Source organism: Ovis aries, chromosome 17 (genome assembly GCF_016772045.2).
Source record: "Ovis aries strain OAR_USU_Benz2616 breed Rambouillet chromosome 17, ARS-UI_Ramb_v3.0, whole genome shotgun sequence".
In the NCBI taxonomy this organism is placed as follows: Eukaryota; Metazoa; Chordata; class Mammalia; order Artiodactyla; family Bovidae; genus Ovis; species Ovis aries.
Window position 1 is genome coordinate 8,435,427 of NC_056070.1, and position 27,191 is coordinate 8,462,617.

Consider the following 27,191-nt stretch of genomic DNA (forward strand, 5'->3'; position numbering starts at 1 on the left):
TGGTAAATTGACATAGTTTCCCCTCTTGTTCCTTTGTCCCTAGTACAAGTTTGACATAGCACTACTTTTCCTTGTACTCATTTGACATTTATGTTCTTGTTTTTACTTTTTTAAGTGGTTAAATTATACATTTTAATACATACTTTAAACTTAAAATATACTTATCCTCTTCCCACCTCATACAGAAATCTTAGATTGCCTTAACTACTAGTGTTTAGTTCTCTCTTATTGTTTTTATTCTATTTAACTTCACAAATTACGTAGAAACTGTTATATTGTTTTATACTTCTCTACCTGTTTAGGTTTATGTACATGCTTACCAATTTTTCATCTGCCCTCTCAGTAAAGAATCTGTCTGCAATGCAGGAGACCTGGGTTCAATCCCTGGGAAGATCCACTGGAAAAGGGAATGGCTATCCACTCCAGTATTCTTGCCTGGAGATTTCCATGGAGAGAAGAGCCTGGTGGATTACAGTTCATAGGTTGCAAAGAGTCAGACACGACTGAGCAGCTAACACTTTCACTTTATATCTAGCATCACAAGCCTATTGGATGGTTTTCCTTCTTCAACTATGTCCTTTAGAAGTACCTTTAGTAAGGGCTTCCCTGGTAGTTCAGCTGATAAAGAATCTGCCTGCAATGCGAGAGACCTGGGTTTGATCCCTGGGTTGGGAAGATCCCCTGGAGAAGGGATCGGCTACCCACTCTGGTATTCTGGCCTGGACAATGCCACGGACAGAGGAGTCTGGCAGGCTACAGTCCATGGGGTCACAAAGAGTTGGACACAACTGAGTGACCTTCACTCACTTTCGGTAAGGGTCAGTTGGCAGAAAGCTTCTGTTCATATTATATTTACTTTTATCCTCAATAATACATTCTCCAAACATTGAGGTTATCATTTCCATGTTTTCTGACTGCCACTGTTCTATTGAAAAGGCAGATGTTTATCCAATTATCTTTCTTCTGTGAGTAATGTGTCTCTGTTCTCTACTTCTAAAGACTTCATTGTTGTTCTGCTGTTTTATGATGAGATGTATAAGTGTGGTTTTCTGTTTATTCTGCTTGGTTTTTATTTGGCTTCCTAAAATCAGTGTCTTTCTGCAGTATGGGGAAAAGAAAATTTCTGTCACTATCTCTTTAAGTGGTATTTTTCTTCCTTTTTTTTTCTGTATAAACTCTGATTAAAACTTTTTATGAAACTCTCCTTACATATATGTTGTCTTCCATTCAGTTGTCTTTCTTGTTTTCCCTCTTTTTCGTATTTGCCATCTCTCTGCCTCTCAGTGCTGCATCCTGGGTCTTTTTTTTTCCCTTCCTGATTTCTATTTTTAGATTAGTTTAAATATTTTTCTGTATCCATTCTTGTCTTTTGCTATTCATTTAGCTCTCAGTTATTTCAATCATATGTTTCATTTTTACACTGTCTAGTTGTTATTTTCCAAATTAGCTTGGTCAACTTTGATGACTTGGGGTCCTTTAATATGTCCTTCTATATGTCCTTTCTGAACATATAGAAAAGGAAACTCATTCTTATTTTGTATTCTGTTTATCTTAATTAGGGTATTGTAGTCCTAAAATTTCTGAATGTTTAGCTTGTTCTTTTTTTCTGACACCTTGATTGCTTCAGTTCAGTTCAGTTCAGTCGCTCAGTCATGTCCAACTCTTTGTGACCCCATGAACTGCAGCATGCTAGGCCTCCCTGTCCATCACCAACTCCTGGAATCCACCCAAACCCATGTTCATTAAGTCAGTGATGCCATCCAACCATCTCATCTTCTGTTGTCCCCTTCTCCTCCTGCCCTCAATCTTTTCCAGCATCAAGGTCTTTTCAAATGAGTCAGCTCTTCACTTCAGGTGGCCAAAGTATTGGAGTTTCAGCTTCAGCATCTGTCCTTCCAATGAACACCCAGGACTGGTCTCCTTTAGGATGGACTGGTTGGATCTCCTTGCAGTCCAAGGGACTCTCAAGAGTCTTCTCCAATACCACAGTTCAAAAGCATCAATTCTTCAGTGCTCAGCTTTCTTATAGTCCAACTCTTACATCCATACATGACCACTGGAAAAACCATAGCCTTTACTAGATGGACCTTTGTTGACAAAGTAATGTCTCTGCTTTTTAATATTATTTCTTATATTTGATTATTTTCTGACTGGGAGCTCATTTTTCTTGGTATTTTATTATGAAAATTCTTTGAAACTTTAATTTAAGCTACACTTTTCTTTATGATTGATATTTGCTTTTACCAGGTACATTTTTAGAGGACTGCCAACTACCGAAGCCTGGCTTGCTGTAGTACATGGGGTTGCAGAGATTCGGACATGACTTAGCGACTGGACAGAACAACCACCACCAACAACCTGGGACCCTTTTACTCTAAACTTGCTGCCTTTTTTTGTGGGGTGGGGGAAAAGTTTAGGGAATTTCAGATAGTGTGAAGTGAGGCACCAAATCCTTATGAATGAGGTGTTGCCCTGAGAAATTCCTAGGAGGGGATTTTGCCCCCTCTTCACCCAGAGCCAAGGCCATGACAGACAGGTAGACTCATGATATCTCCTTCTCTTTCTGTTTCTCTTTCTTTCTCACCCCATAGACATTTAAAAATCCCAGTTATATGCTAAAGATATTGCACTTCTAGTCCCTAGCCTTTTACAGGGTGTTTTCAACTCTTACATTTTTTTCATGCTCTGGGTTCCAGTGCTTTCAACTAGAGGGCACAGTTCAGTTCAGTTGCTCAGTCATGTACAACTTCTGCCACCCCAAGGACTGCAGCACACCAGGCGTCCCTGTCCATCACAAACTCCTGGAGCTTGCTCAAACTCATGTCCATTGAGTCGGTTCAGTTCAGTCACTCAGTCATGTCCGACTTTGTGACCCCAAGGACTACAGCACGCCAGGCGTCCCTGTCTATCACCAACTCCTGGAGTTTATTCAAACTCATATCTATTGAATTGGTGATGCCATCCAACCATCTCATCCTCTGTTGCCCTTTCTCCTCCTGCCTTCAATCTTTCCCAGCATCAGGGTCTTTTCCAATGAGGCAGTTCTTCATATCAGGTGGCCAAAGTATTGGAGTTTCAGCTTCAACATCAGACCTTCCAATGAATATTCAGGACTGATTTCCTTTGGGATGGACTGGTTGGATCTCCTTGCAGTCCAAGGGACTTTCAAGAGTCTTCTCCAACACCACAGTTCAAAACCATCAATTCTTCAGTGCTCAGCTTTCTTTATAGCCCAACTTGCACATCCATACACGACTACTGGAAAAACCATAGCTTTGACTTGATTGACCTTTGTTAGAAAAGTGATACATCTACTTTTTAATACACTGTCTAGGCTTGTCATTCTTCCAAGGAGCAAGCATCTTTTAATTTCATGGCTGCAGTCACCATTTGCAGTGATTTTAGAGACCCAAGAAAATGAAGTCTCTCACTGTTCCCATTGTTTCCCTATCTATTTGCCATGAAGTGATGGGACCAGATACCATGATCTTCACTTTTTGAATGTTGAGTTTTAAGCCAGCTTTTTCATTCTCCTCTTTCACTTTATCAAGAGGCTCTTTAGTTCTTTGCTTTCTGCCGTAAAGGTGGAATCATCTGCGTAACTGAGGTTATTGATATTTCTCCTGTCAATCTTGATTCCAGCTTGTGCTTCATCCAGCCCAGCATGTCACATGATGTACTCTGCATATAAGTTAAATAAGTAGGGTGACAATATACAGCCTTGATATGCTCCTTTCCCAATTTGGAACCAGTATGTTGTTCCATGTCTGGTTCTAACTGTTGCTTCTTGACCTGCATACAGATTTCTCAGGAGGTGCAGAACTCTTTAAAACCCAGGGTCTAGGTTGTCTAAAATTTCCACACAATCCCTGAGGCAGAGACAAGTCTCAGAACTCATACAACAGTAAATTCAACATTTCTTCTTGTTTTTGACCAGATAGGAATTCCATTACTTTCCCTTCATCCTATGCATTTAAAATATCTTTGATTTTTATTTCTAGAATGTATTGTAGTATTATCCTATGATTTGTTGCTATGAACATGCTTCAGGAAATAACAGTCATATTATATCTTTTACAAATAAGTTTCAACCCTGAGAGGGACTTATACTGGGATGTAAACTTCTCTTTCTTACCATCTTTGTATTGCCAGCATGTTAGCCTTGCTGCTGCTGCTGCTGCTAAGTTGCTTCATTCGTGTCCGTCTCTGTGCAACCCCAGAGATGGCAGCCCACCAGGATCCCCCATCCCTGGGATTCTCCAGGCAAGATTACTGAAGTGGGTTACCATTTCCTTCTCCAATGCATGAAAGTGAAAAGTCAAAGTGAAGTCATTCAGTCGTGTCCGACTCAGTGACCCCATGGACTGCAGCATTACAGGCTCCTCTGTCCGTGGGATTTTCCAGGCAAGAATAAAGTCCTACATATCAGAGTCTTGATTTCCCTTGGAGATTAAAGACATTTTGTCTTGTGATTGGTAAATGACCAACCTATGTTTTGTTGGGCTGCTGTCTTCAGTCTTTCCTCATCTGAAAGTTGAATGACTTTTTGAGGCCATGGCTATGACCAAGTGACCAGCATTCTTGTGGCACTCCCCTGACTTCTCATAAGGAACGTAAAGGAAACACCACACTTGAGAACACCTTCAAAGTGGAGGCAACTATGGCTCCATGAGCAAGTTCAGAGAAACTAGGGGTTACCTGGGCCTATCGCAACTTCCTGGGGGTGATTCTGTGGCTTGAAGACTTTCCTGTTCTTTCTGTGTGTTTTTAGAAAGAAACGCTTAAATACAACAATGTAAAGAAAATGACTTCTGAAAAATTCCAAAATCATGTGTTTTGTGCCTTCTGGTTCTGCATGTGTGCAACTTATTGACAGTTTTTTTTTTTTTTTAATATTTCTTATCAAGAAGCAGTAGCAGTGTAAGGACTGCAACTCACTGCTATTTCACAGAATGTGCTGCTGACATGACTGACTTCTGCTGGGGAAACAGGAATGTTTATATTCAAGCTTGGCAGAAAAAGCTTTTCAGTTTACTTCACATGTTTTAATGTGTAATTTGTAATTTTACATGTATATGCGATTAGTGATTTTCTGTTCACAGTTACCTATTTTTAAACAAACATTTCATTTACCTTAAATGCGTGTTTATATATGATTTTGGTAGGGTCACAAAGCTGTTTAAAACTATGAAAATTTCTTGCCACTTAGAAAATACCCTTTAACTACATTTTAGGGTAAAGTATTGGAGGCATAATGTGCCAATTATAGATGACCTTTATACTGCAAACATGTTGCAGAATTTGATGCTAATAGTAGTAACATAGAAACATGGCTAGTGTGAAGGTACAGAATGAAAGGCTTTTTTCCATATTGCATCTCTGGTTAATCAGTGCAAAAATTTAATCATTAAACTGTGAGAGAAATTAGCAGCATTGTCAAAAGGAAAACACAAATTCCAGATGAGATTTGGAAAGAAGGGGGAATTGGTACATTAGACAGCTGCTTCTGAAAGGAAGTTTGAGATGTAATAATATTATGTGAATTATCACACGTTGGTGCCAGTTAAATTGTGGGGTTTGAGAAAATATGTGGGAAAGGAGTCTGAAAAAAGGTTTGAAATAAATCAATACAGGTAGTTAAAAACATTGGAAATTTGACATGAGTATTTAATAAGTGACTTACATCTTCAACCAAGTATTTAGAATGTGTCGCTTGAAATGCATTGCCATAAAGAGACTAGGACCTTGAGGAGGTCTCGAGAAACAGGTGGCAGCTGTGGTAAGAAGAAACATTTTGAGAGAGAATGGAATAGAAACATCAAGGCAAAATGGACTTGCAACTTTAACATATAGGTATGGAGAAAACGAAGACTTAAGTAAAAAAACAAGAACCCTTAAATAAAGGACTGCTAGTAACTTTGCAAAAAGATGACCCCAAACCCCTTAAGTTCTAATTATGGTAAGTAGGAAAAAAAAGAAACAATAGATGTCATTGGAAAAAAATCAGAGAACATTTTAGTCAGAAAAATCCTCAAGACTGTTTGTCTGAGGGATTTCCCTGGTGGTCCAGTGGCCAAGACTCCACACTCCCCTGCAGGGGGCCCAGATTTGATCCCTGGTCAGGGAACTAGATCCCACATGCTGCAACTAGGAATTCGCCTGCCACTGATAAAGATCCTGCATACCATAACTAGGACCCAGAACAGACAAATAAATAAGTTTTAAAAATCCTGAAGTTGGGATGGCTGCCTTTTAGTCTATGTCTTACAACCACCATTTTAAAAAAAGGAATGGTTGTCAGGCTGCTTTGCTGAATGACCTTTATATCTGACACCCTTCATAATGGAGAGTATGTCATGTGGCCAGAGAAGGAGGCAGTTAAAAAATCAGGTTGGCAAGTGTACATAGTAGTATCTTATAAGGACAGTGTGTTTCAAGCCAAGCACTTTGTTTTGTGCGAAAGTATGGAATATATAGGTTAAAAAATAATTTGTATAGCCATGAGTATTATTTTTCTAGCCATGAATATGTGTCATGGAACAGCTTGAGGGTGATATTTAAAATATAGATCCTGTTTCATGTTTTATTATCACCTATATGTGAACACATACATTTTAAAAAGTACAATATTACTTTTGAGGAGGATTTTTTGCTTTGAAATAGAAAACATGATCAGGGAGTTCTGAAAGTAACAAGTAGTCAAGAGATGATCCAAAGTGCTTCTCAAGGTTGTTATTGTATTCTAACGCAACTATAGAAGAAAAGTTAATCTTCAAACTTAAAAAGTGAATGGCGTGAAATAAAAATTTACACATACAAGTCAGACTGCATTCAGGAGAATATTCACTACAGGATAGAGTGAAGCTTGACTCCAAAGGAGAGGTTTATGATTTGTTTAATATATTTAAAATAATCACTCTGTGTCTTAAAACTGAGTGCTGCTGCTGCTGCTGCTGCTGCTAAGTCGCTTCAGTCATGTCCGACTCTGTGCAACCCCATAGACGGCAGCCCACCAGGCTCCCTCATCCCTGGGATTCTCCAGGCAAGAACACTGGAGTGGGTTGCCATTTGCTATTGCAATACAAATACAAATTTCTTCCATATTTCATGTTTACATTTACTCTTTATATATCTTGAGGTTTTATAGAAGAGACTTCTTTGACTCCAGTTGCCAAACACTGCTGAAATATATATACTTGAAACTTCAAAAGCAAAACTAAAATAAATATTTTCCTTGTGGTTTCAGAAACACATCCATAGCCAAGACACTTGCTGGTACTGACTTCTTCTAGAGTCTGAGAGGGAAGACAATGCCAACAATCCAAAATCCATTAATCTTCACTCATTAACAAGATTGCCTCAGATTCCTCCCATTCAAGGCCATCTTCAAAAGCTATTTTTTGCACAGTAATTGTCATAGCGGATTATAAATTGGGTATGCAGTGCCTCTAGGCATCAGTTTAAGCTTTGGGTCACACCTAATGACCAGAGAGGGAATGGCCCAGTCTCGAGATCTGGAAAAATTATCTTTCTGAGCTGTTCTTTCACCTGTTGTCTGGTACTGAAGGATTGTATAAAAGATCTGTAATAAGCACTCAGGTGTCGTTATTGAAGAGATGCTCTTGAAGCTGACCATGCCATTATCCCAGGCTTCCTTTAAAGTACTCGTGGAAGAAATTTTAGAAGAAAAGTTAATCTTCAAAGTTAGTCTAATGGAAAAGTTAATCTAATGGAAAAAATATTCACAGAAAATGCCTGTGCTTCTCTCATAGACATTGTGAGTGTTGGAACTGCTGTGCTTTCTTTGCTACTGTGGGTTTTAGTTTGCCAGGCCTGCCATAATATAACACTGTAGACTGAGTGGCTCACACAATGGAAGTTAGTTTTCTTTTAGTTCTGGGACAGAGTGAGTTTTCCCTGAGGCTTCTCTCCTTGGCTTATAGATGTCTTCTTCTTGCCGTGTCCTCACATGGCCTTTTCTTTGTGCACACATGTGGCCCCTCTTCCTGTTAAAAGGTCACCAGTCCTATTGGATTAGGGCCTCACCCTTATGATCTCATTTAATCTTCATTACCTCCTAAAAGGCCTTATCTCCAAATAGAATCACATCTGGGGACTTGGACTTTAGCATAGGAATCTTAGGGGAACACAGTTTAGGCCACAATATTTTGATAGCTAGAAATTTGAAAGACAAATCTGTGTAACACATTAAGCAAAAGCAGAAACACTTGACATTATTTGTCTATTCATATTTCCTTTCAACGTGATATTCTTTTTTTCTTTTTAATACATACTGTATTTTTGGAAGTTACTTTAATATTTTTATAAGGACAAATAAGTAAGTAAGTAAATTCTTATCTGTAGTAGATCTTTATGGATATTTGTTCACTGAAATAATCAGTAGGAGTTATATTCCTGGGGGCCAAAAGATGCTGGAGGAGGTTCTATGATCATATGCTGCTGAGTACACTTATTTATATATGTTTTTAGGCTCATAACTGGGGCTTCCCCAGTGGCTCAGTGGTAAAGACTCCACCTGCAATGCAGGAGACGCTTCGATCCCTGGGTCAAGAAGATCCTCTGGAGGGGGGCTTGGCCACCCACTCCAGTTTTCTTGCCTGGGAAATCCTACAGGCAGAGGGACCTGGTGGGCTATAGTCCATAGGGTCGCAAAGAGTCAGACGTGACTGAAGCGACTTAACATGAACACATTAGACATATGTGTGTATATCATTGTTCAGGCTTTTAATATATAGTATAATCAGGCTTTTAATATTTAGTATAATGGAACAGTTCTTTTTTTCCTTTGATTAATATAATAGAACATCAATGGAATTAAAATTTTATTGACAGTGAAGTTGTTTTCCTAATTGTGTCAATTCTTTCTTTTTTTCTAGAAAAACTTTATTAAAAAAGAACAACAATCTGTAAAGCCAGAGTCAAAGCCACAACCCAGGTACACCTTTTATATGATAGCATGAATGTTTAAATTAATGTGCTTGCTTTGGTTTTATCCTGACTTAAGTATCTGGTTTAAAGAAGTGTAGGTTGTTGAAAGCTCACAGTATGAACATATCTTTTTCAAAGTTCCCATTTAGTTTGACTGAAGCAAGGGAAAACAGTTCTTTTTTTTGAGCATATGTTGCTCATTCAGTAGACCAGGCTATGGTGTACAGTGGCTAGTAAAGCACTCTCTAAACAGTGCCGCATGATGTCTCAGTAGTTTGGTTTATTAGAAGCTATGATTGCAGCCATGAAATTAAAAGACGCCTACTCCTTGGAAGAAAAGTTATGATCAACCCAGATAGCATACTCAAAAGCAGAGACATTACTTTGCTGACTAAGGACTGTCTAGTCAAGGCTATGGTTTTTCCTGTGGTCATGTATGGATGTGAGAGTTGGACTGTGAAGAAAGCTGAGCACTGAAGAATTGATGCTTTTGAACTGTGGTGTGGGAGAAGACTCTTGAGAGTCCCTTGGACTGCAAGGAGAGCCAACCAGTCCATTCTGAAGGAGATCAGCCCTGGGATTTCTTTGGAAGGAATGATGCTAAAGCTGAAACTCCAGTACTTTGGCCACCTCATGCGAAGAGTTGACTCATTGGAAAAGACTCTGATGCTGGGAGGGATTGGGAGCAGGAGGAGAAGGGGACAACAGAGGATGAGATGGCTGGATGGCATCACTGACTCGATGGACGTGAGTTTGAGTGAACTCTGGGAGCTGGTGATGGACAGGGAGGCCTGGCGTGCTGCGATTCATGGGGTCGCAAAGAGTCGGACACGAGTGAGCAACTGAACTGAACTGAACTGAACTGAACTGATGCACTACAATCCGCTATGGTACAGCATGCTTTTCAGTCACTCTGAGAGAGTCTTAAGATTGCTCTGCTTCTCTGTGTAGCAAATTTGTTGACAGACTTTTGTGAAAAACTAACTGATTTTGTGAGATAGATTGGAGAGTGACGTGGAAAGAAGGGATTGTTGAAAGCTAATAGTGAAGTCTCTGAAAAGGAGAGGTTTCAAACTTGTGCTTTATTTTGCTTTGGTAATACATTCATTTATTAATTCACCTGATATTGTTTTTGTACCACCCTGATGCAAAGCTCTGTGTCAAACCATAGAAATGCAGCTAGTAGAAGGGAAACCCAGGAGACTAAAATTTGCCAGAAGCAACCAGTTTGGAAATCTAACCCCTTAGTAAATACAGGTTTATTCAAATATATTTTTCAGGCTACTTTCTCTTACCAGACATCCTGCTTAATTCCTTCTCTCAATTATTCTTAAGGTGTGGCTATACAATGTCCATAATCCCTCATTCATAATGCCAAATCTGGAAAGCTCCAGAAACTGAAAGCTGATGTCACCTCAGACGGTGCCAAAACTTTAGCATCAAAACCTGGCTGAAATAACAAGTGATTATGACTACTCATAGTCTACACTTTTTCCACTTCATGCGAATATTCCAGTGTTGCATACATATGAACATTAGTTATATTAATTAATAATATATTTAATGGTGGGACATGCCACAGACTATACTTCAGTGTTATATAATGTATGGCATACATGCTATATCAATTGTCTAGACTTTTAAACAAAATCTGAATTTCAAAACACATCTGACTCTAAAGTTCAAGCACTATAGAATTGCACTATATGGTGAATCTAGGCCAAATATGACATGAAATAATACAGTGCAATTATTTAAATATCTAATAAATAAATATCCAATTTAAGATTAGATATTTTCTGAGAGCTAGTCTCATAATGAATTTAGTAATAGCAATCATTCTGTGTTTATCTTGTACAAAGTACTTGCATATAACGCCCATAACAACACATGATGTATTTTTATTTTCACTATGTTACTGATGGATAAACATGTTGAATATTTACCTATGGCCACTCAGCTAGTCAGTGAGGGAACTGGGTTCAAATGTAGGTCCTTTAATTGCAGAGTCATGGCTATGTCAGAATGATACCTGGCTAAAAATTCAAGTTCTGCTAGGGCAGGGATGGTTGATTCTAAAAATGCTTAAATATACAGTTCATGGCACAATCTGTGGAATATAGTGGATACTCAGAAAATATAATTGAATTGATGAACAATTTCCAGAGGAGAAGGAAAAACAGATTTGTATCTTATCCTGTTGGGAAATTATTTTTCAGTCTTTCATAGTTTATTAACTTGACAACACACATTAAGAACCTGCTATTTTAGATGCTAAGGACAGGGTGAATGAGACAAACTCCTTGAACATTTCTGGAATGTAAAGCCTAGGCAGAATTTTCGGTTGCTCTTCACCATGGAGAGAGGCAGAAATTGGAATTCAACTCCTGCCAAATGACAGGGACTTAGTAAAAACCTCAGATTTCCATGGGAATGTTAGAATGCCAACACCTAAGGAGTGGAGAGGGCTTCCCTTGTGGCTCAGCTGGTAAAGAATCCTCACACGCTAGCAAAGTGATGCTCAAAATTCTACAAGTCAGGCTTCAATAGTACACGAACTGTGAACTTCCAGATGTTCAAGCTGGATTTAGAAAAGGCAGAGGAATCAGAGATCAAATTGCCAACGTCCATTGGATCATCAAAAAAGCAAGAGAGTTCCAGAAAAACATCTACTTTTGCTTTATTGACTACACCAAAGCCTTTGACTGTGTGGAGCCAAACAAACTGTGGAAAATTCTTCAAGAGATGGGAATACCAGGCCACCTGACCTGCCTCTTGAGAAATCTGTATGCAGGTCAGTTAGAACTGGACATGGAACAACAAACTTGTTCCAAATCAGGAAAGGAGTGCATTAAGGTTGTATATTGTCACCCTGCTTTAACTTATATGCAGAGTACATCATGAGAAACACTGGGCTGGATGAAGTGCAAGGTGAAATCAAGATTACTGGGAGAAATATCAATAACTTCAGATATGCAGATGACACCACCCTTATGGCAGAAAGCGAAGAAGTACTAAAGAGCTTCTTGATGAAAGTGAGAGGAGAGTGAAAAAACTGGCTTCAAACTCAACATTCAGAAAATGAAGATCATGGCATTTGGTCCCATCACTTCATGGTAAATAGATGGGGAAAGAAAGGAAACAGTGACAGACTTTATTTTGGGGGGCTCCAAAATCACTACAGGTGGTGATTGCAGCCATGAAATTAAAAGACATTTGCCCCTCGGGAAAAAAGGTATGATCAACCTAGACAGCATATTAAAAAGCAAAAGCAGAGATATTACTTTGCTAGCAAAGGTCCATCTAATCAAAACTATGGTTTTTCCAGTAGTCATGTATGAATGTGAGAGCTAGACTATAAAGAGAGCTGAGCGCTGAAGAACTGATGCTTTCAAACTGTGGTGTTGGAGAAGACTCTTAAGAATCCCTTGGACAGCAAGGAGATCCATCCAGTCCATCCTAAAGGAAATCAGTCCTGAATATTAATTGGAAGGACTGATGCTGAAGCTGAAACTCCAATACTTTGGTCACCTGACACAAAGAGCTGACTCATAGGAAAAGACCCTGATGCTGGGAAAGACTGAAGGCAGGAGAAGGGGATGACAGAGGATGAGATGGTTGGATGGCATCACATACTCGATGGACGTGGGTTTGAGCAAACTCCAGGAGATAGTGAAGGACAGGAAAGCCTGGCATGCTGCAGTTCATGGGGTCACAAAGAGTCAAAGATGGATTAGTGACAGAACAACATAAATAGATAAAGTAGAAACTGACAGGATTAAAGAATAAAATGGATACCTCCATAATTATGACTGGAAATTTTTTTACATTCCTCTTTTAGTAATTGATAGGAAAATTAGTAAAATACAAAAAGAATAAATAACAATACAGCATATTTTAACAAACCTTCAACTTATTTGATAAAATTGGCATTTATAGATGACTATAGCCAACCATTGTAGAATATACATTTTTTAGATGCATGTATAACATTCATTATAGAGATAAAAACAGAAAGCAATGAAATAGAAATCAGAAACAATACACCAAATTAACAAAGCCATAAGTTGGTTCTTGAAAATATTAAATTTTAAGAATATACATTTTGTAAACTCCTAACAAAACTAAGAGATAAAAGACAAATTACCAATATTAAAAATGAAAAAAGTGGAATCACTATATAGTCTATAGACAGTGAAAAGATAAAAGATTATATGAGTAACTTCTTGCTTATCACACTCAAAGACAAGGATGAAATGGAAAAATTCTTGAAAAAAGACAACATACCGAAATTTACATAGAACAAATTGAAAATCTGAATAATTCATGTCTATTAAATTGAATTTGTCATCAAAACCCTTTTCACAAAAAGATTAGCTTTAAAGAAAAAAATACTCTATGTACATTTTTAAACTAGTTGATAGTGTTACCTTATTTTCTTGTGTAAGGCTTTTTCCTAGAAGTATCCTTATCTGGTTAGTTTGATTGGGAAGTCTTTTTCTTTTCCTCATAGGTATTGCTAAATTAAAATTTAGTCCCGTTTTTCAATGATAAAAATTGTACAGTCTGAAATGTGAGTGCTTACTGTTTTTATTTTCTTGAAGCCAAGCAGCTACTCTGAATGTGAAACATTTTCCTGTACCGTCTGCCATCTGTTGCCGCATAAAAAGCTGTGGCAAAGTTTTGAAGGGACATCTAGCTAATTTTTGCAGGGATATCATGAACGTTTTAGAGGATGATGGCTGAAGGGAAGTTTAGAGAGCACTTGATTCAATCCTTCTTTAATTTTCAGTTGAGAAAATGAAGATTTAAAAAGATTAAAGTCACTTCTTTAAGGTCATGAAAGGTCACACATAAAAAGAAAGAAACAAACAAAAACTGTTACTAGAATCCAACCCTCATTTTATAGTGTTCTTACTCAGTCATGCTGTTTTTATGTTGTTTGTGTCTTAAATTTTAACAGCCTTTCTGATGATTACTTAAGAGAAGTAGACTGAAACTAATGAATTAGCATGTATAAGAGTGCTTCTGGAGAAAGAGAGAGAGATAAAAGTGAAGCAATGTGAAGATGAAGTGAAGTGGTGAACAATATGGGCTCCGCTGGTGACTCAGCGGTGTAGAATCCGCCTGCCAGTGTAGGAGACACATATTCGACCCCTGGATCAGGAAGATCCCCTGGAGAAGGAAATGGCTGCCCACTCCAGTATTCACGCCTGGGAAATCCCACAGACAGAGGAGCCTGGCAGGCTATAGTCCATGGGGTGGCAAAGAGTTGGACATGGCTTAGCGACTGAACAACAACAAACACAAGTGAATGATATAAAACTGTAAATATTTCATATGCTGACATATTTCATTGAAAATATTTAAGTGAAACACTATTAAGATTTTCTTGTTTATTTGAAATCCTATACCATTTCTATCAGAAATTCCATGGTTCCTCTGTCCATGAGGATTCTCCAGGCAAGAATACTGGAGTGGGTTGCCATGCCCTCCTCCAGGGGAATCTTCCTAACCCAGGGATCAAACCCAAGTGTTTCCTGCATTGCAGGCAGATTCTTTACCTTCAGAGCCACCAGAGAACCCTAAGAATACTGGAATGGGTAACCTATCCCTGTTCCAGGGCAACTTCCTGACCCAGGAATCAAACTGGGGTCTCCTGCATTGCGGGTGGATTCTTTATCAGCTGAGCTATCCGAGAAGCCCTTAGAATCCAAATGCTGAAACTCTTTAAACTTGTATTTAAATTTTTTTCTTGTTAGAAATTTCTCATATATTTTCAGCTAGAGTTTTCCTTAAAGTCTACATAAGACACAGTATGTTATGACCTTTCATCAGATATCAATCAACTTTAGAAGGGTACTGTTCAATTTCTAAAGTACTTTCTCATTTAAAGGGCGAAATTACATCATACATATATTATCATTGCCAGGCTACAATAAATATGAATTGATTTTTCCCCCTCTTCTTAGTTATAGGAAAGAAAAACATGATGGAATTCTAGCCACAAGCTTTGGGGGAACCCTCTACAGTTGGCAAATAGAACTGGTTTCAATATCTAAGCAAAAATTGTGAACCAGGATTGTAATCTATTATAGTATTACAGTGACATTGTACTTTTATTTTCTGTGCGAAAGATATTCTTCATATATCTTTCTCGAGGTCCACTTGAATTTCCTTGGCTACTCTGGCTGTATTGCAAATAGTATCACCTTCATTTAGATATACCATGGTATTCCATAAACAAAACATTTATTCTCTTTTGATATCTTTCTGCAGTGAGCTGTTCATCTGACTTTAGCGATGAATTTTCCTTTTGGTGAATTTCTGAAGTACATAATTGCTTTTGAAAATGACTGATTTCTAAGCATCGAATAGAACAATTGATAAGTTTTAAATTCATAGAGGAAAAACATTCTGTTGTTGACTCATAATGTTCAAGTTGTAAGAAGTTCAAAAGATGGTAATCAGCCTTCCACCTTTTTACTATTAATTCTGGATGATGTAAACATTATTTTTTGTATATGCCATCAATGAAGTGTACCATTTTATAAATCTTGTTTCTCTTTTTTTTTCATTCATTAGGATCCCAAGAATCCAGATAGTTTGTGTAAATATGTAGATGAGGAATAATTGTATGCTTTCCCTTTCTATTTTGTAGCATGCTTGAACTAAAAGGGTAGAAGTTGCTGGATATGACTCACCAATGGGTTACTAAAAGACAAAATTGTGCTAAGAATTCTAAATTTCCTCTTTTTTGATATTATAGAATGCTGTACATTTCCTGGCATATCGAAGTATGAAATTCACATTTCAAAGTCTGGAAATTTAGCCATTAAAATTTTTCCTTTATGTCTCTAAAATTACTACACTTGTCCATCATCATTTTTCCTGAAATGGGTCAAGTCCACCCATTTTATCTCAAAACACTTTTACAATTTACCACCTAATGACTTTCCTGTGATCTCTTCTGAAATTTGTTATCTACTAATAGTGGCACTGGTGGTGAAGAACCTACCTTCTAATGCAGGAGACTTAAGAGACACAGGGTTTGATCCCTGGGTCAGGAAGATCCCCTGAAGGAGGGCATGGCAACCCACTCCAGTATTCTTGACTGGAGAATCCCATGGACAGAGGAGCCTGGAGGGCAACGGTCCATAGGGTCTCAAAGAGTTGGACATGACTGATGTGACTTAGCACACATGCCCTCAATGTAATATTAGCTTGTTCATAGTATCTTCTGTGAACAACTTTTTTTCTGGGTCAGTAGAGGCTAAGAGTTTTTTGAAAATGAATTTATAGTGGATGATATTTCTCCAGTGATGGTTCCTTTAGTGTGTTTTGTCTTTGGGAAATTATAGAATATCAGAGTTTAAGAAACCGTAGAGATTTCCTATGGAAACTATCCAAAGGGCGAGTCTTTTACATAGCCTCTTGCTGAAGAATCCAGGGACTAGTAATGACTCTGTTCAAGTGGAATCCCATTTCATTCTAAGTAGTGCTCTGATCCTGACAGTTCTCTTTGTGCGGCTCAGCGCCTATCTACCTTGAAATGGTAACCACTGCTCCTGAGTCAGTCTTTCTGAAACCACTCTAGTTACCAATTTTCTCTTTTTAGAGTCTCTCTCTTTATCTAACTATCTATATCTTTATTAGGATACTAATTCAAATTAGCTTAAGCAAAATGATATTTAGCTATTTGCTCATGTAAGTGGAAATTCCAAGAGTGTAGAGTATAGTGGGGAATCTGTTCAGCATCTTAGACTCAGTGGATTCAATAGACTCAAGTAATGTCTTAGGATGTGCTCTCCTTTCATTCATTTTACATCTCTGCTTGTCCCTCTTTGGAACAATTAAAGTCTGTTACTACAGAGTTGTTCCCCATGTGGTAAGGGAAATGACTGGCTTCCAGCTGTTTGTAACTGAGTTACTTCCTGGTCTTACCAAAAAGAAAAAGCTCTTATTACACACACACAGACACAGACACATTCACACTTTACGTAGAAATATTCTGGCTGACCTTCCAGCTTGGATGGCATGAGCAGGCAAATCATAGAGGAGTCACATGATTGGAGAAGGAGAAGTACAATTCCATAACGGGAGATGAGATAAAAACAGAGGAAAGGCATGGGTGCTTACCATCCTGAAAAGCATCCCTCTTGAAATGTGATGCTTGGGGCAGAATACAGCGTTTCAAATGTAATTTTATGAATACAGTGTTCAGTGGAACCAAACTGTAGTAGCCTAGATCAATTCATGAAGCCTGTCATTTGTCAACTTGGTGATTCCATTTCTTAAGGAAAATAGTCACACTGACTTCAACTCTGAAAAATAAAAACCCAAACAAGCAAACCCTCAAACTTTCTTAGATTCTGATAGGTCCCCATTCTGTTCTTTTGCCATCCCTTCTTTCTTTCCCTTCCCTTCATCTACTATATATTGCCAGGCACACAAGGAAAAGTAATCTCTCTCAAGGAATTCAGAGTATAGAGGTGTGATGACCCAGAGAATTGTTATGTGGTACCTATGATGCTGCAGGAAATGTACTAACCATCCTCATGAGTCTGAGGAATTATTTGTACAGTCGTATACATTAACCAGCTACAGAGCTTTACAAGTACAGCTATCACATCTCATCACTGGATTTAGCTCCGTGTTACCTTTGCCTGAGATGATTAGTTCACGCTTTATGGTGTTGTGATAGTTTCTGCTGTATAGCAGAGTGATCAGCCACACATACCTGTATACATATATCCCCTCACTTTTGGATTGCTTTCTCATTTGGGTCACCTCACAGCACTGAGTAGCATGCCCTGAGATATATAGTCAGTTCTATTTAGTTGTTTGTTTTATACTTAGTATCAATAGTATATACATGTCAATCCCAGTCTCCCAACTCATCCCACCCACTTTTTACCCACTTGGTGTCCATACATTTATAGATGATCTTATTTGCAAAACATACACTAACATTGCCATTTCTACCCCTGCTGCTGCTGCTGCTGCTGCTATAGCACTTCCCAATCACCTTACCTGCTTTATTTTTTATGATAGCATACATTGCTTTTTAACAGACTATTATTAACTTATTTACTATGACTACTATCTGTCTTTCCTACTAAAACATACACTTAATGAGGAAAGGGAATGTTCTATTTTATTTATTAGTGTATCCCCAGTGTTAAAAGAGCAACTTACACTGAATGAGTGAATGAGTGAGTAAATGAATATATATATGTTCAATGCATGAGTTAAAATTTTGGATCTTTTCTCTGCCTTTTTATAATTTTTTTTTCCCTTACAGGCATTTATAATTCCTATCTCAGACTTTCTACTCCTTCCTGAATCTCTTCCCTGGATTATCCCATAATAACCATCTCTCAAAGCTGAAATTATCGTGTATTCCCTTTCCCGTGTCTTTGTCGTATATTCACCATCTCAGCTAGTAATGACACTATTCAGTGGACCACTCAAGATCAGCCAGTCAGCCTGTATTTCCCTACCTTATTTGCAAAGATTTTATGAAAAGCTTGAAATTTAGCCTCCTGAAATTCAGAAACATTATAAATCATTCCATGGTATAGCAATCTAGTGAAAACAAAAATATTCATAAAATTAAATTAAAATAAAGGAAGTGAATTCAGAATGGCATGACATTCATTTTGTACACATTCTGGCTCTTGGCCCCACTACGGCTTTCTTCAGTTCTTCACATACTATCCCATTGATAACTGATACAGTCTGATATTAAACAACATAAGAACACCTGCTTTCATCAAGGGAGGGAGAAAACAGCCACCCCCAACTCATTTCTAAGAAAACTTGCAGGAAACCAAACTGACTGTATTTTCTAGCTGTTTTTACATGGCATGAACAAGAAGTTTAACCACAAGAAAGTGGTATAAGCTGTCTGAACTTCAAAATTGGGTTGGAGATCTTGCTATAACAGGAGTCTCCTACCCCTGAGCCATGGACCACTAGCAGTCCATGGCCTGTTAAGGACCATGCTACGCACCAGGAGATGAGCAGTGGGCAGAGTGTTATCTGTATTTACAGCTGCTCCCCGTTGCTTGCATTGCTGCCTGTGCTCTCCTTCCTGTCCGATCAGTGGCAGCATTACATTCTCAGGAGTAAAATGGTTTGGAACTGTGCTTGTGAGGAATCTAGGTTTCGTGCTTCTTGTGAGAATCATCCCCAAACCACCACTCCACTCCCCCAGCCCCCTGGTCCATGGAAAAATTATCTTCCATGAGATCGGTCCCTGGTGCCAAAACAGCTGAGTACCGCTGCTCTGCAACTCTTTATCATCTCCTTTTAATACTACAGGGCTTCCCTGGTGGCTCAGAGGGTAAAGCGTCTGCCTGGAATGCAGGAGACCTGGGTTCGATCCCTGGGTCAGGAAGATCCCCTGGAGAAAGAAATGGCAACCCACTCCAGTACTCTTGCCTGGAAAATCCCATGGACAGAGAAGCCTGGTAGGCTACAGTCCATGGGACTGCAAAGAGTCAGACAGGACTAAGCGACTTCACTTTCACTTTCACTTTAATGCTATAATCCTTGCCCAAGGTCACCATTTTGGTTCCATCTGCTTCTGAGGCAAACTCTAAAGGACCATAAAAGGGCAGAAAAGAGGCACTGACCCTGATCCAGGAAATCACCACCCATTTCCATGAACCTAAGTGACCATGACCTCCGCCCCATTCTGTCCCTTTAGCCCCCTTTCCTATGAAAAGCTTGTCCTTGTCTTTGGGAGAAGGTGCTTTTAGAGCAAGACCTGCTTCTCCGTTCCTTGGTCAATGAATACTTTTTTCCGTCTACTGTTATAAAAACTAATTTCACCTTGTTGATGCCATTAACAACCTGTCAGGGAAAGAAGCAGACTTTATTGGTAACAGTTCCTGTGTGGAGTCAGAAAGAAAACACCCGAGAAACGGCAAGAGGAACAATGAGAGAGGGATCACATAAGTTCTCATCTCTAAATCACAGTAATCTGACCCACAAAAGGGAAATGAGGACGAATGGATGTCTCATTTCACAGGAAATTCAGAGTTTCAATTACTTTTTCCATGGAAGAACTCATCCAGAGGGAGAATAGGGAAGCAGAAGCCTGGGGAGAGGGATTACAAGCCCCATCCCTCTCCAGATTGCTCTGTCCACAGTTCCTGATTTTCTAGTAAAAGCTGACCTGCTTTCTGATCCACCGAGTGTGCTTGCTCGAGGGTCTCCCCAGTTCCTGGAAATGACAGTCTCTGAAAGACATAGGTGTTTGGCAATAACAGGTTCAGTATAATATTGTAAGCTGTTTTTAAAAATCATCTGAATTGTTGTGCGGATTTATTTCATTACCTAAAACTCGATTCTAGGGACAAATCTGTGGACAGGCACTGATCTTCATTGTTCTTTCTGATCAAAGATGAGAGAGACAGATGGCAGTGGATAGATTCAGCTCTCCTCCATAACTGACTAAAGTTTGGATTGAGAGCAAAGGGCTACCTCAAGAGGAATAAATGAATATTTTGGGAGAAGGACTAGACAACTCATTATGTTCCCTATTGCATAGATAAGCTCATGATAAATGGACAACTCCGGTCATTCTGTCACAGAAAAATCAGCTCCCATTACACCTTTGGCATAAACACCCTAGTCATTATGACATCTTCCAGGGTAATTTTTTTAAGTGCCCTACAGATAAAAACATGTATGTACATTAAAATGGTGTTTTAATGCTTGTATCAGAGAGAATTCCCTGGGAGTGTGTCATGATTATCTTGCCCATATAGGCAGAATCAATTAAATTTGAACAAATCCAGTTTTTCCTTTTGGCTGTGTGTGATGTGAAATGATAATTTTGGTTTAATTCATAATAAATAGTGCTTCTCCAAAAAGTTAATACATGCAGGAAAGAATAATTTCATTTTTTGAACTGAATATGGGATTTAAAATTTTCTTTTTTTGAGGAAGAGCTGTTGGAAAATTGAAACTAAGCAGCAACAGCAAAAATAAAACTCATCTTTCCAGAGATATGGCCTGATAGACTGGGAGAATGTCTTCCTAGGAAAGTCAGGTGTGGGGTAGGCAGAAGAAACCCTCCCAGGCCACTGTGTCATTTGCATTTCTGGATAGGTGCTGGTTAGAGCACTTTAGGTAATAAACTGTTGAAGACAAGTATCCTCAGAGGCTCTAAATAGACTATCAGCCTCCACCCTTTAATATGATCTAGTTAGAGGTTGCTGTGGCTTAAACTCAACATTTAAAGAACTAAGATCATGGCATCTGGTCCCTTAAACTTCATGGCAAATAGATGGGGAAACAATGGAAACAGTGACTATTTGGCTCCAAAATCACTGCAGATGGTGACTGCAGCTATGAAATTAAAAGACGCTTGCTCTTTGGAAGAAAAGCTATGACCAACCTAGACAGCATATTAAAAAGCAGAGGCATCCCTTTACTGACAAATGTCTATCTCATCAAAGGGACTAGTATGGATGTGAGAGTTGGACCATAAAGAAGGCTGAGTACTGAAAAATTGATTCTTTTGAACTGTAGTGCTGGAGTAGACTCTCGAGAGTCCCTTGGACTGCAAGGAGATCAAACCAGCCAATCCTAAAGGAAATCAACCCTGAATATTCATTGGAATGACTGATACTGCAGCTGAACTCCAGTACTTTGGCCACCTGATGTGAAGAACTGACTCATTGGAAAAGACCCTGATGCTGGGAAAGATTGAAGGCAGGAGAAGGGGGCAACAGAGGATGAGATGGCATCACTGACTCAATGGACATGAGTTTGAGCAAACTCCAGGAAATAGTGAAGAATGGGGAAGCCTGACATGCTGCAGTCCTTGGGGTTGTGAAGAGCTGGACATGACTTAGTGACTGAACAACATCCAAAAAGGAAGGTTCTTCATTTTTTTGTGTCAGGGCAGGCTAGCATTGTGAGGCATGATCAGAACACAAGAGTGTGGAGCGCTCAGAAGGAAACACATCTCATTCAGATATTTAAATTATTTAAAATTTTTGCCTCAATTAAAGTGATGTTATCTTCCACTTCAGAAGGATTGCATCTTTTTTAAACGTGCCAGGAATTCTGTTCTGATGTTTGAATTGAGCAGGTTTTGCTAGCATGAAGTCCTAACCCCTTGGGAAGATTTGCCAGTGGAGTACTAAATAATACTGAGACAATATCATTTGTGGAAATGTATTACCTTCATGTTCTTAAAAATCTCTATCACCCATGCTGAATATAATGCATTGTTTTTAAACTGAACAGACCTCATATAGGGTGTTAAAGTAGGCCACAAACTTGTTTCACTTGTTAGCCAAATTGCTTTCAGATCCAGCATTCAAAGCACGAAAGCATCACATGCTTCTGCTTCAAGGCTGCATGTACAGGAAACGAAAGCCCTCAACACAGCTTGGTAGCAGAGGATCCAAATCAGAGCAAATTGTGTAAATTATAACTAAATTGCAAAGCATTTGGACAAAGCAGGCATGCTAGTCTAATCAGGAAAGTGGTGATATTTACTTTTTGATAATGCAGGTTGGAAGAGGAATTGGGGGCAGGGAGGCATTGCAAATCTTTTTTGATGTATTTCTGAACTTGGCAACCTGAACTGGTTTTGTCACATATTTGCAGCTTAAAAAGTATTTGACTTTTACAGCAGCCAAAGTAAGTATCCTTTAATCACTTTCAACCTATGAACAGATGGGCGAAGAGTGCTTTTATAAATGGAGCATACAAAATACTTCAATATCAGCCAAAACTAATTAGTAGCAATATCTGAACCAAACTCTAAAACTGATTTAGTGTTTAATATATATTATCGTATAAGCATTAGCAGTTGAAAGGAAATTCCCTGTTCAAATGTTTGCCAAGCTCAGTGTCTTAATATTCAGACATGATTAACTTACTAATTAACTTATTGTATCTTTTCTCACATGTAATCTTGCTTAATTTCTTCTCTCACTGAAAACTCTTTGATCTGACACCTTGATCATAGATTTGTCAAACCTCAAGTGAAAGATTTCAGTTCAGCTATTCAGCTCTGGTCTTTCTCAGCCTTTATAGGGTGACTTTCAAAAGAGGTGGCTTGGGGACAAAGACTGTAATCTCTTCTCTGGTGGTAACTAGTTCCATACCTAGTTTCTAATGACTTATGTTTATGTTTATAAATACTTTCTAACAGAATTTTCAAAATTGAGATATAGTTGACTTGTAATGATATAGTATAGTTTCAGGTGTACAACATAATGATTCGATATTTGAATATATAGCAAAATGATCATAGAAAGTCTAGTTAACATCCATCATCTCATACAGTCACAATTTTTTCCCTGTGATGAGTACTTTTAAGATCTACTGTCTTAGCAACTTTCAAATATACAGTATGATATTATTAACTATATTTACTAACTGGGGTGGACATTACTTCTGTAGAACTTACTTATTTTATAACTGGAATAACTGTATATCTTTTGGCCCAAGAGTTTTACAGATACTCTTTAGTGACTAAGAATCTGTAGAATGATAATTCTTTCCATATCAGAACTGTAAAATCTATAAAATGATAATTCTCTCCATATCAGAACTGTTTTAAGACCTTATGAAGGCTAATAAATTTAAAAATTACATTTGAAGAAGCAAGGGATAGTTCCTACTGGTTCTTTAATTCAGAGGTGGTTACTGAGCCTCCATCTATCTGACAGTCATAATGCGTTTCTCCATCTCATCTACTTACTACTGATGCTTGTAATTTTCATTAAGTTGAACATTTATGTAGTAGAGTCAGTTTATGTGGTATGACTGTCTTTTAGTACCCCTGAAACAAAGAAAAAAAAAACCCCTGAAGTCAGTCACCCAAATTATCCAAACCATTGAGGACTGGAGATTGCCAATGACAGCCTTTCTGAAGTCATGACATAATTTTTTCCTCTCTTGGTTGTATACTGGGGTTCCCAACATCTGGGATCTAATGCCTGATGATCTGAGGTGGAGCTGATATAATAATAATGGAACTAAAGTGCACAATAAGTGTAATTTGTTTGAATTATCCTAACCATCCCCTATCTTGGTCTGTGGAAAAGTTGTCTTCCATAAAACCAGTCTCTAGTGCCCCCCCCCCCAAAAAAGAACGTTGAGGAGCACTGTAGTATCATACATATGACACAGATCATAAATTGAGAAGCCTGTACTCTAAGTCTTCTCCTTCTACTATAAATTGTTAAGAAAATATATTCTTTGGAAGGCTGTCTTTCTTTTGATGTTTCTTTCAGGGGACGTAAGTCCCATATAAGTTGTATTAGGGACTTTGGGCAAGTGTGAGAGAAAGGTCGAAGCCACCTGTTGAAGTTATGTCTGAGTGGAATAATATATGTCTAGTGTGTATTTGATATAATAAACAGAAATATCAGAGTGGAGAGAAGTGGAATCCTCTATTGCAGACATACATATTCATTGCGTAAGGATTTAGTCACTGATCACCTTGAAACAGGGCTTCCCAGGTGGCCACTTCATTGATAGCTCAGTTGGTAAAGAGTCTGCCTATAATTCAGGAGACCCTGGTTCAGTTCCAGGGTCAGGAAGATCCTCTGGAGAAAGGATAGGCTACCCACTCCAATATTCTTGGGCTTCCCTTGTGGCTCAGCTGGTAAAGAATCTGCCTGCAGTGCAGGAGACCTGAGTTCGATCCCTGGGTTGGGAGGAAGGGAAAGGCTACCCACTCCAGTATTATGGCCTAGAGAATTCCATAGACTGTATAGTTCATGGGGTCACAAAGAGGGGACACGGCCAAACGACCTTCATTAAAGGTGGCCCTACTGGTAAAGAACCCACCCACCAATGCAGGAGATGTAAGAGACATGGGTTTGATCCCTGGGTTGGGAAGATCCCTTGCAGGAGGGCCCAGAAACTCACCCCAGTATACTTGCCTGAAGAATCCCGTGGACAGAGGAGCCCGGCTGACTATAGTCCATGAGGTCACAAAGAGTCAGACTAAAGTGACTTAGCATGAGGTTTTGTCTAAAGTTTTCACTTTCTCCTCAGGTTCAAAGGATTTGTTAACAAAATAAGCCACTCATTATATTCAAATAAACAATACAAATATTTATTAGAGAACTATCTAGTCTACTTTCAATATACTAACCTTAAAAGGAAACAAGAAATAGAAACAGCAGAAGAGAGCAGTAGTATATACATCACCATATTGGATTTGCAGACGTCCAGACTTAGTGCTGGAGAAGGCAATGGCACCCACTCCAGTTCCCTTGCCTGGAAAATCCCATGGATGGAGGAGCCTGGTGGGCTGCAGTCCATGGGGTCTCTACGAGTCAGACACGACTGAGCAACTTCCCTTTCACTTTTCACTTTCATGCACTGGAGGAGGAAATGGCAACCCACTCCAGTGTTCTTGCCTGGAGAATCCAAGGGATGGCGGAGCCTGGTGGGCTGCCATCTATGGGGTCCAACAGAGTTGGACACGACTGAAGCGACTTAGCAGCAGCAGCAGCAGCAGCAGCAGCAATAGACTTAGTGCTGGGAGGTTCTGTGTGACAGCAGTCCAGAGCTCCAGTTGGGAGAAGGTCCCAGGCAGTGTCAGCTCTGTGGGTGAGTCTTAGGACTGCTGTTTCTTGGCCCCACTTATAATCCCCAGGCCACAGGCCAATTATTAGTTTAGGAGCAAAAACAAAAAACAAAAAACCAGCAGCTCTGCTATTATGGCTCAGAGGTTAAAGCGTCTTCCTGCAACGCGGGAGACCTGGGTTCGATCCCTGGGTCCAGAAGATCCCCTGGAGAAGGAAATGGCAACCCACTCCAGTATTCTTGCCTGGAGAATCCCATGGACGGAGGAGCCTGGTGGGCCACAGTCCCTGGGGTCGCAAAGAGTCAGACAGGACTGAGGGACTTCACTTTCTTTGTTTTGCAGATCTTGGAATGTTGCTAAATCCAGGAAGTGGTTGGCCAGACCTCCTCTAGGGACTTAACAAATTCCAAGATCTGCTTCCTATCTATCTATTGTGTTTCTCTTCCAACACTCAGGGAAGTTGTGGCTGACACCCACAGTGGTAGTCTGGGCAGTGTCTAGGTGGGTCAGAAGCAAGGTAAGCCGCTTGATCTGCTCCTTTGTCTCTGAAGCCTGAACAAGACCACTTCTATTTTATTTCCCTAACACACACACACACACACACACACACACACACACACACACACACACACGCACATCTTAAAATAAGAACATGCTATTTACACTGGCAACCCTCAAGTTTTGTTTTGTTTTTTAAGTCATCCCATAAAATCTTTGTCATGAGTGTCACTACTTGACAGAGGTAATTTACCTCTGAAATAAAATATTTAAAAAAAATCAATTCGACAGTTACTGTATTACCCTGTGTGTATGAACATGAGTATGTGCATCAGTGATTCATTGCTACAATAACATCACAGAATGTAGTAATTGAAAACAGCAACTGTTATTTCTCATGAGGCAGTTCCGATGATCTGGTCCGTACTTAGCTGATATCATCGGGGATCACTCAAATGAGTCCCTCTTGTCGGTTCTCCTGTGGTCTCTCATTCTTTAGAGGCCTGTTGGCTTGTTCTCATGTACAGGACGAATTCTAAGAGAATGGAACTGTGTAAGGCCTCTAGCGGCACATGCTAAGAACTGGCATAGCATGACTTCCATTGATTTCTTTTGGTCAAAGCAATTCATAGGGCTAACCTAGATTCTTGGGTGGGTAGCTTGATTCCTCACCTGATGGGTGGGGCTGTAAAATCACATTGCAAAGATAGGGGCATAAAGAGGCATTAATTAGCCATCAATGCAATCAGCTTACCACAAAGTGTGCTCCTAATATATTTATATTAACAATATTTTAGCTGTTATATATTTAACTTAAGGAGATTTTTCTTTGGTATCTTTTTGTGGTGTGGACTTGGATACATCGGACAACTTTCAGTATAGTAGTGCTGAGTCAAGAAAAACTGTGGACATTATAATGAGCTCAAGGATCATGAGAATAATCAAGGAAAAGATATGGTCGTGGGAGACAATGGCACATAACACACTTTCTTTGGCTCACATGGACAGCTGTGAGAGAGGAAGTCCCTCACAGCAGAAGACCTAGAGACCATGATGTAGAGTCACCATTCAGAAGGGGAAGAGATTGAGGGACCTCCTGTGGGAGTGGAGGAGGGGCAGCTTACATGTCTAGGTGATTTCACTCACAGCAAGAAGGGGAGTCTCT

The 27,191-nt window shown here is 39.2% G+C and overlaps 1 protein-coding gene across 1 annotated transcript in view; it reads left to right on the forward strand.

Moving 5' to 3' along the window:
- The window catches only part of IQCM (IQ motif containing M), a 594,059-nt gene that overhangs the window by 234,967 nt on the left and 331,901 nt on the right, over positions 1–27,191 (forward strand). The window contains exon 11 of the mRNA XM_060400977.1: positions 8,898–8,956. Coding sequence (XP_060256960.1) covers positions 8,898–8,956 — 59 coding nt within the window. The remainder of the gene's footprint in view (positions 1–8,897; positions 8,957–27,191) is intronic.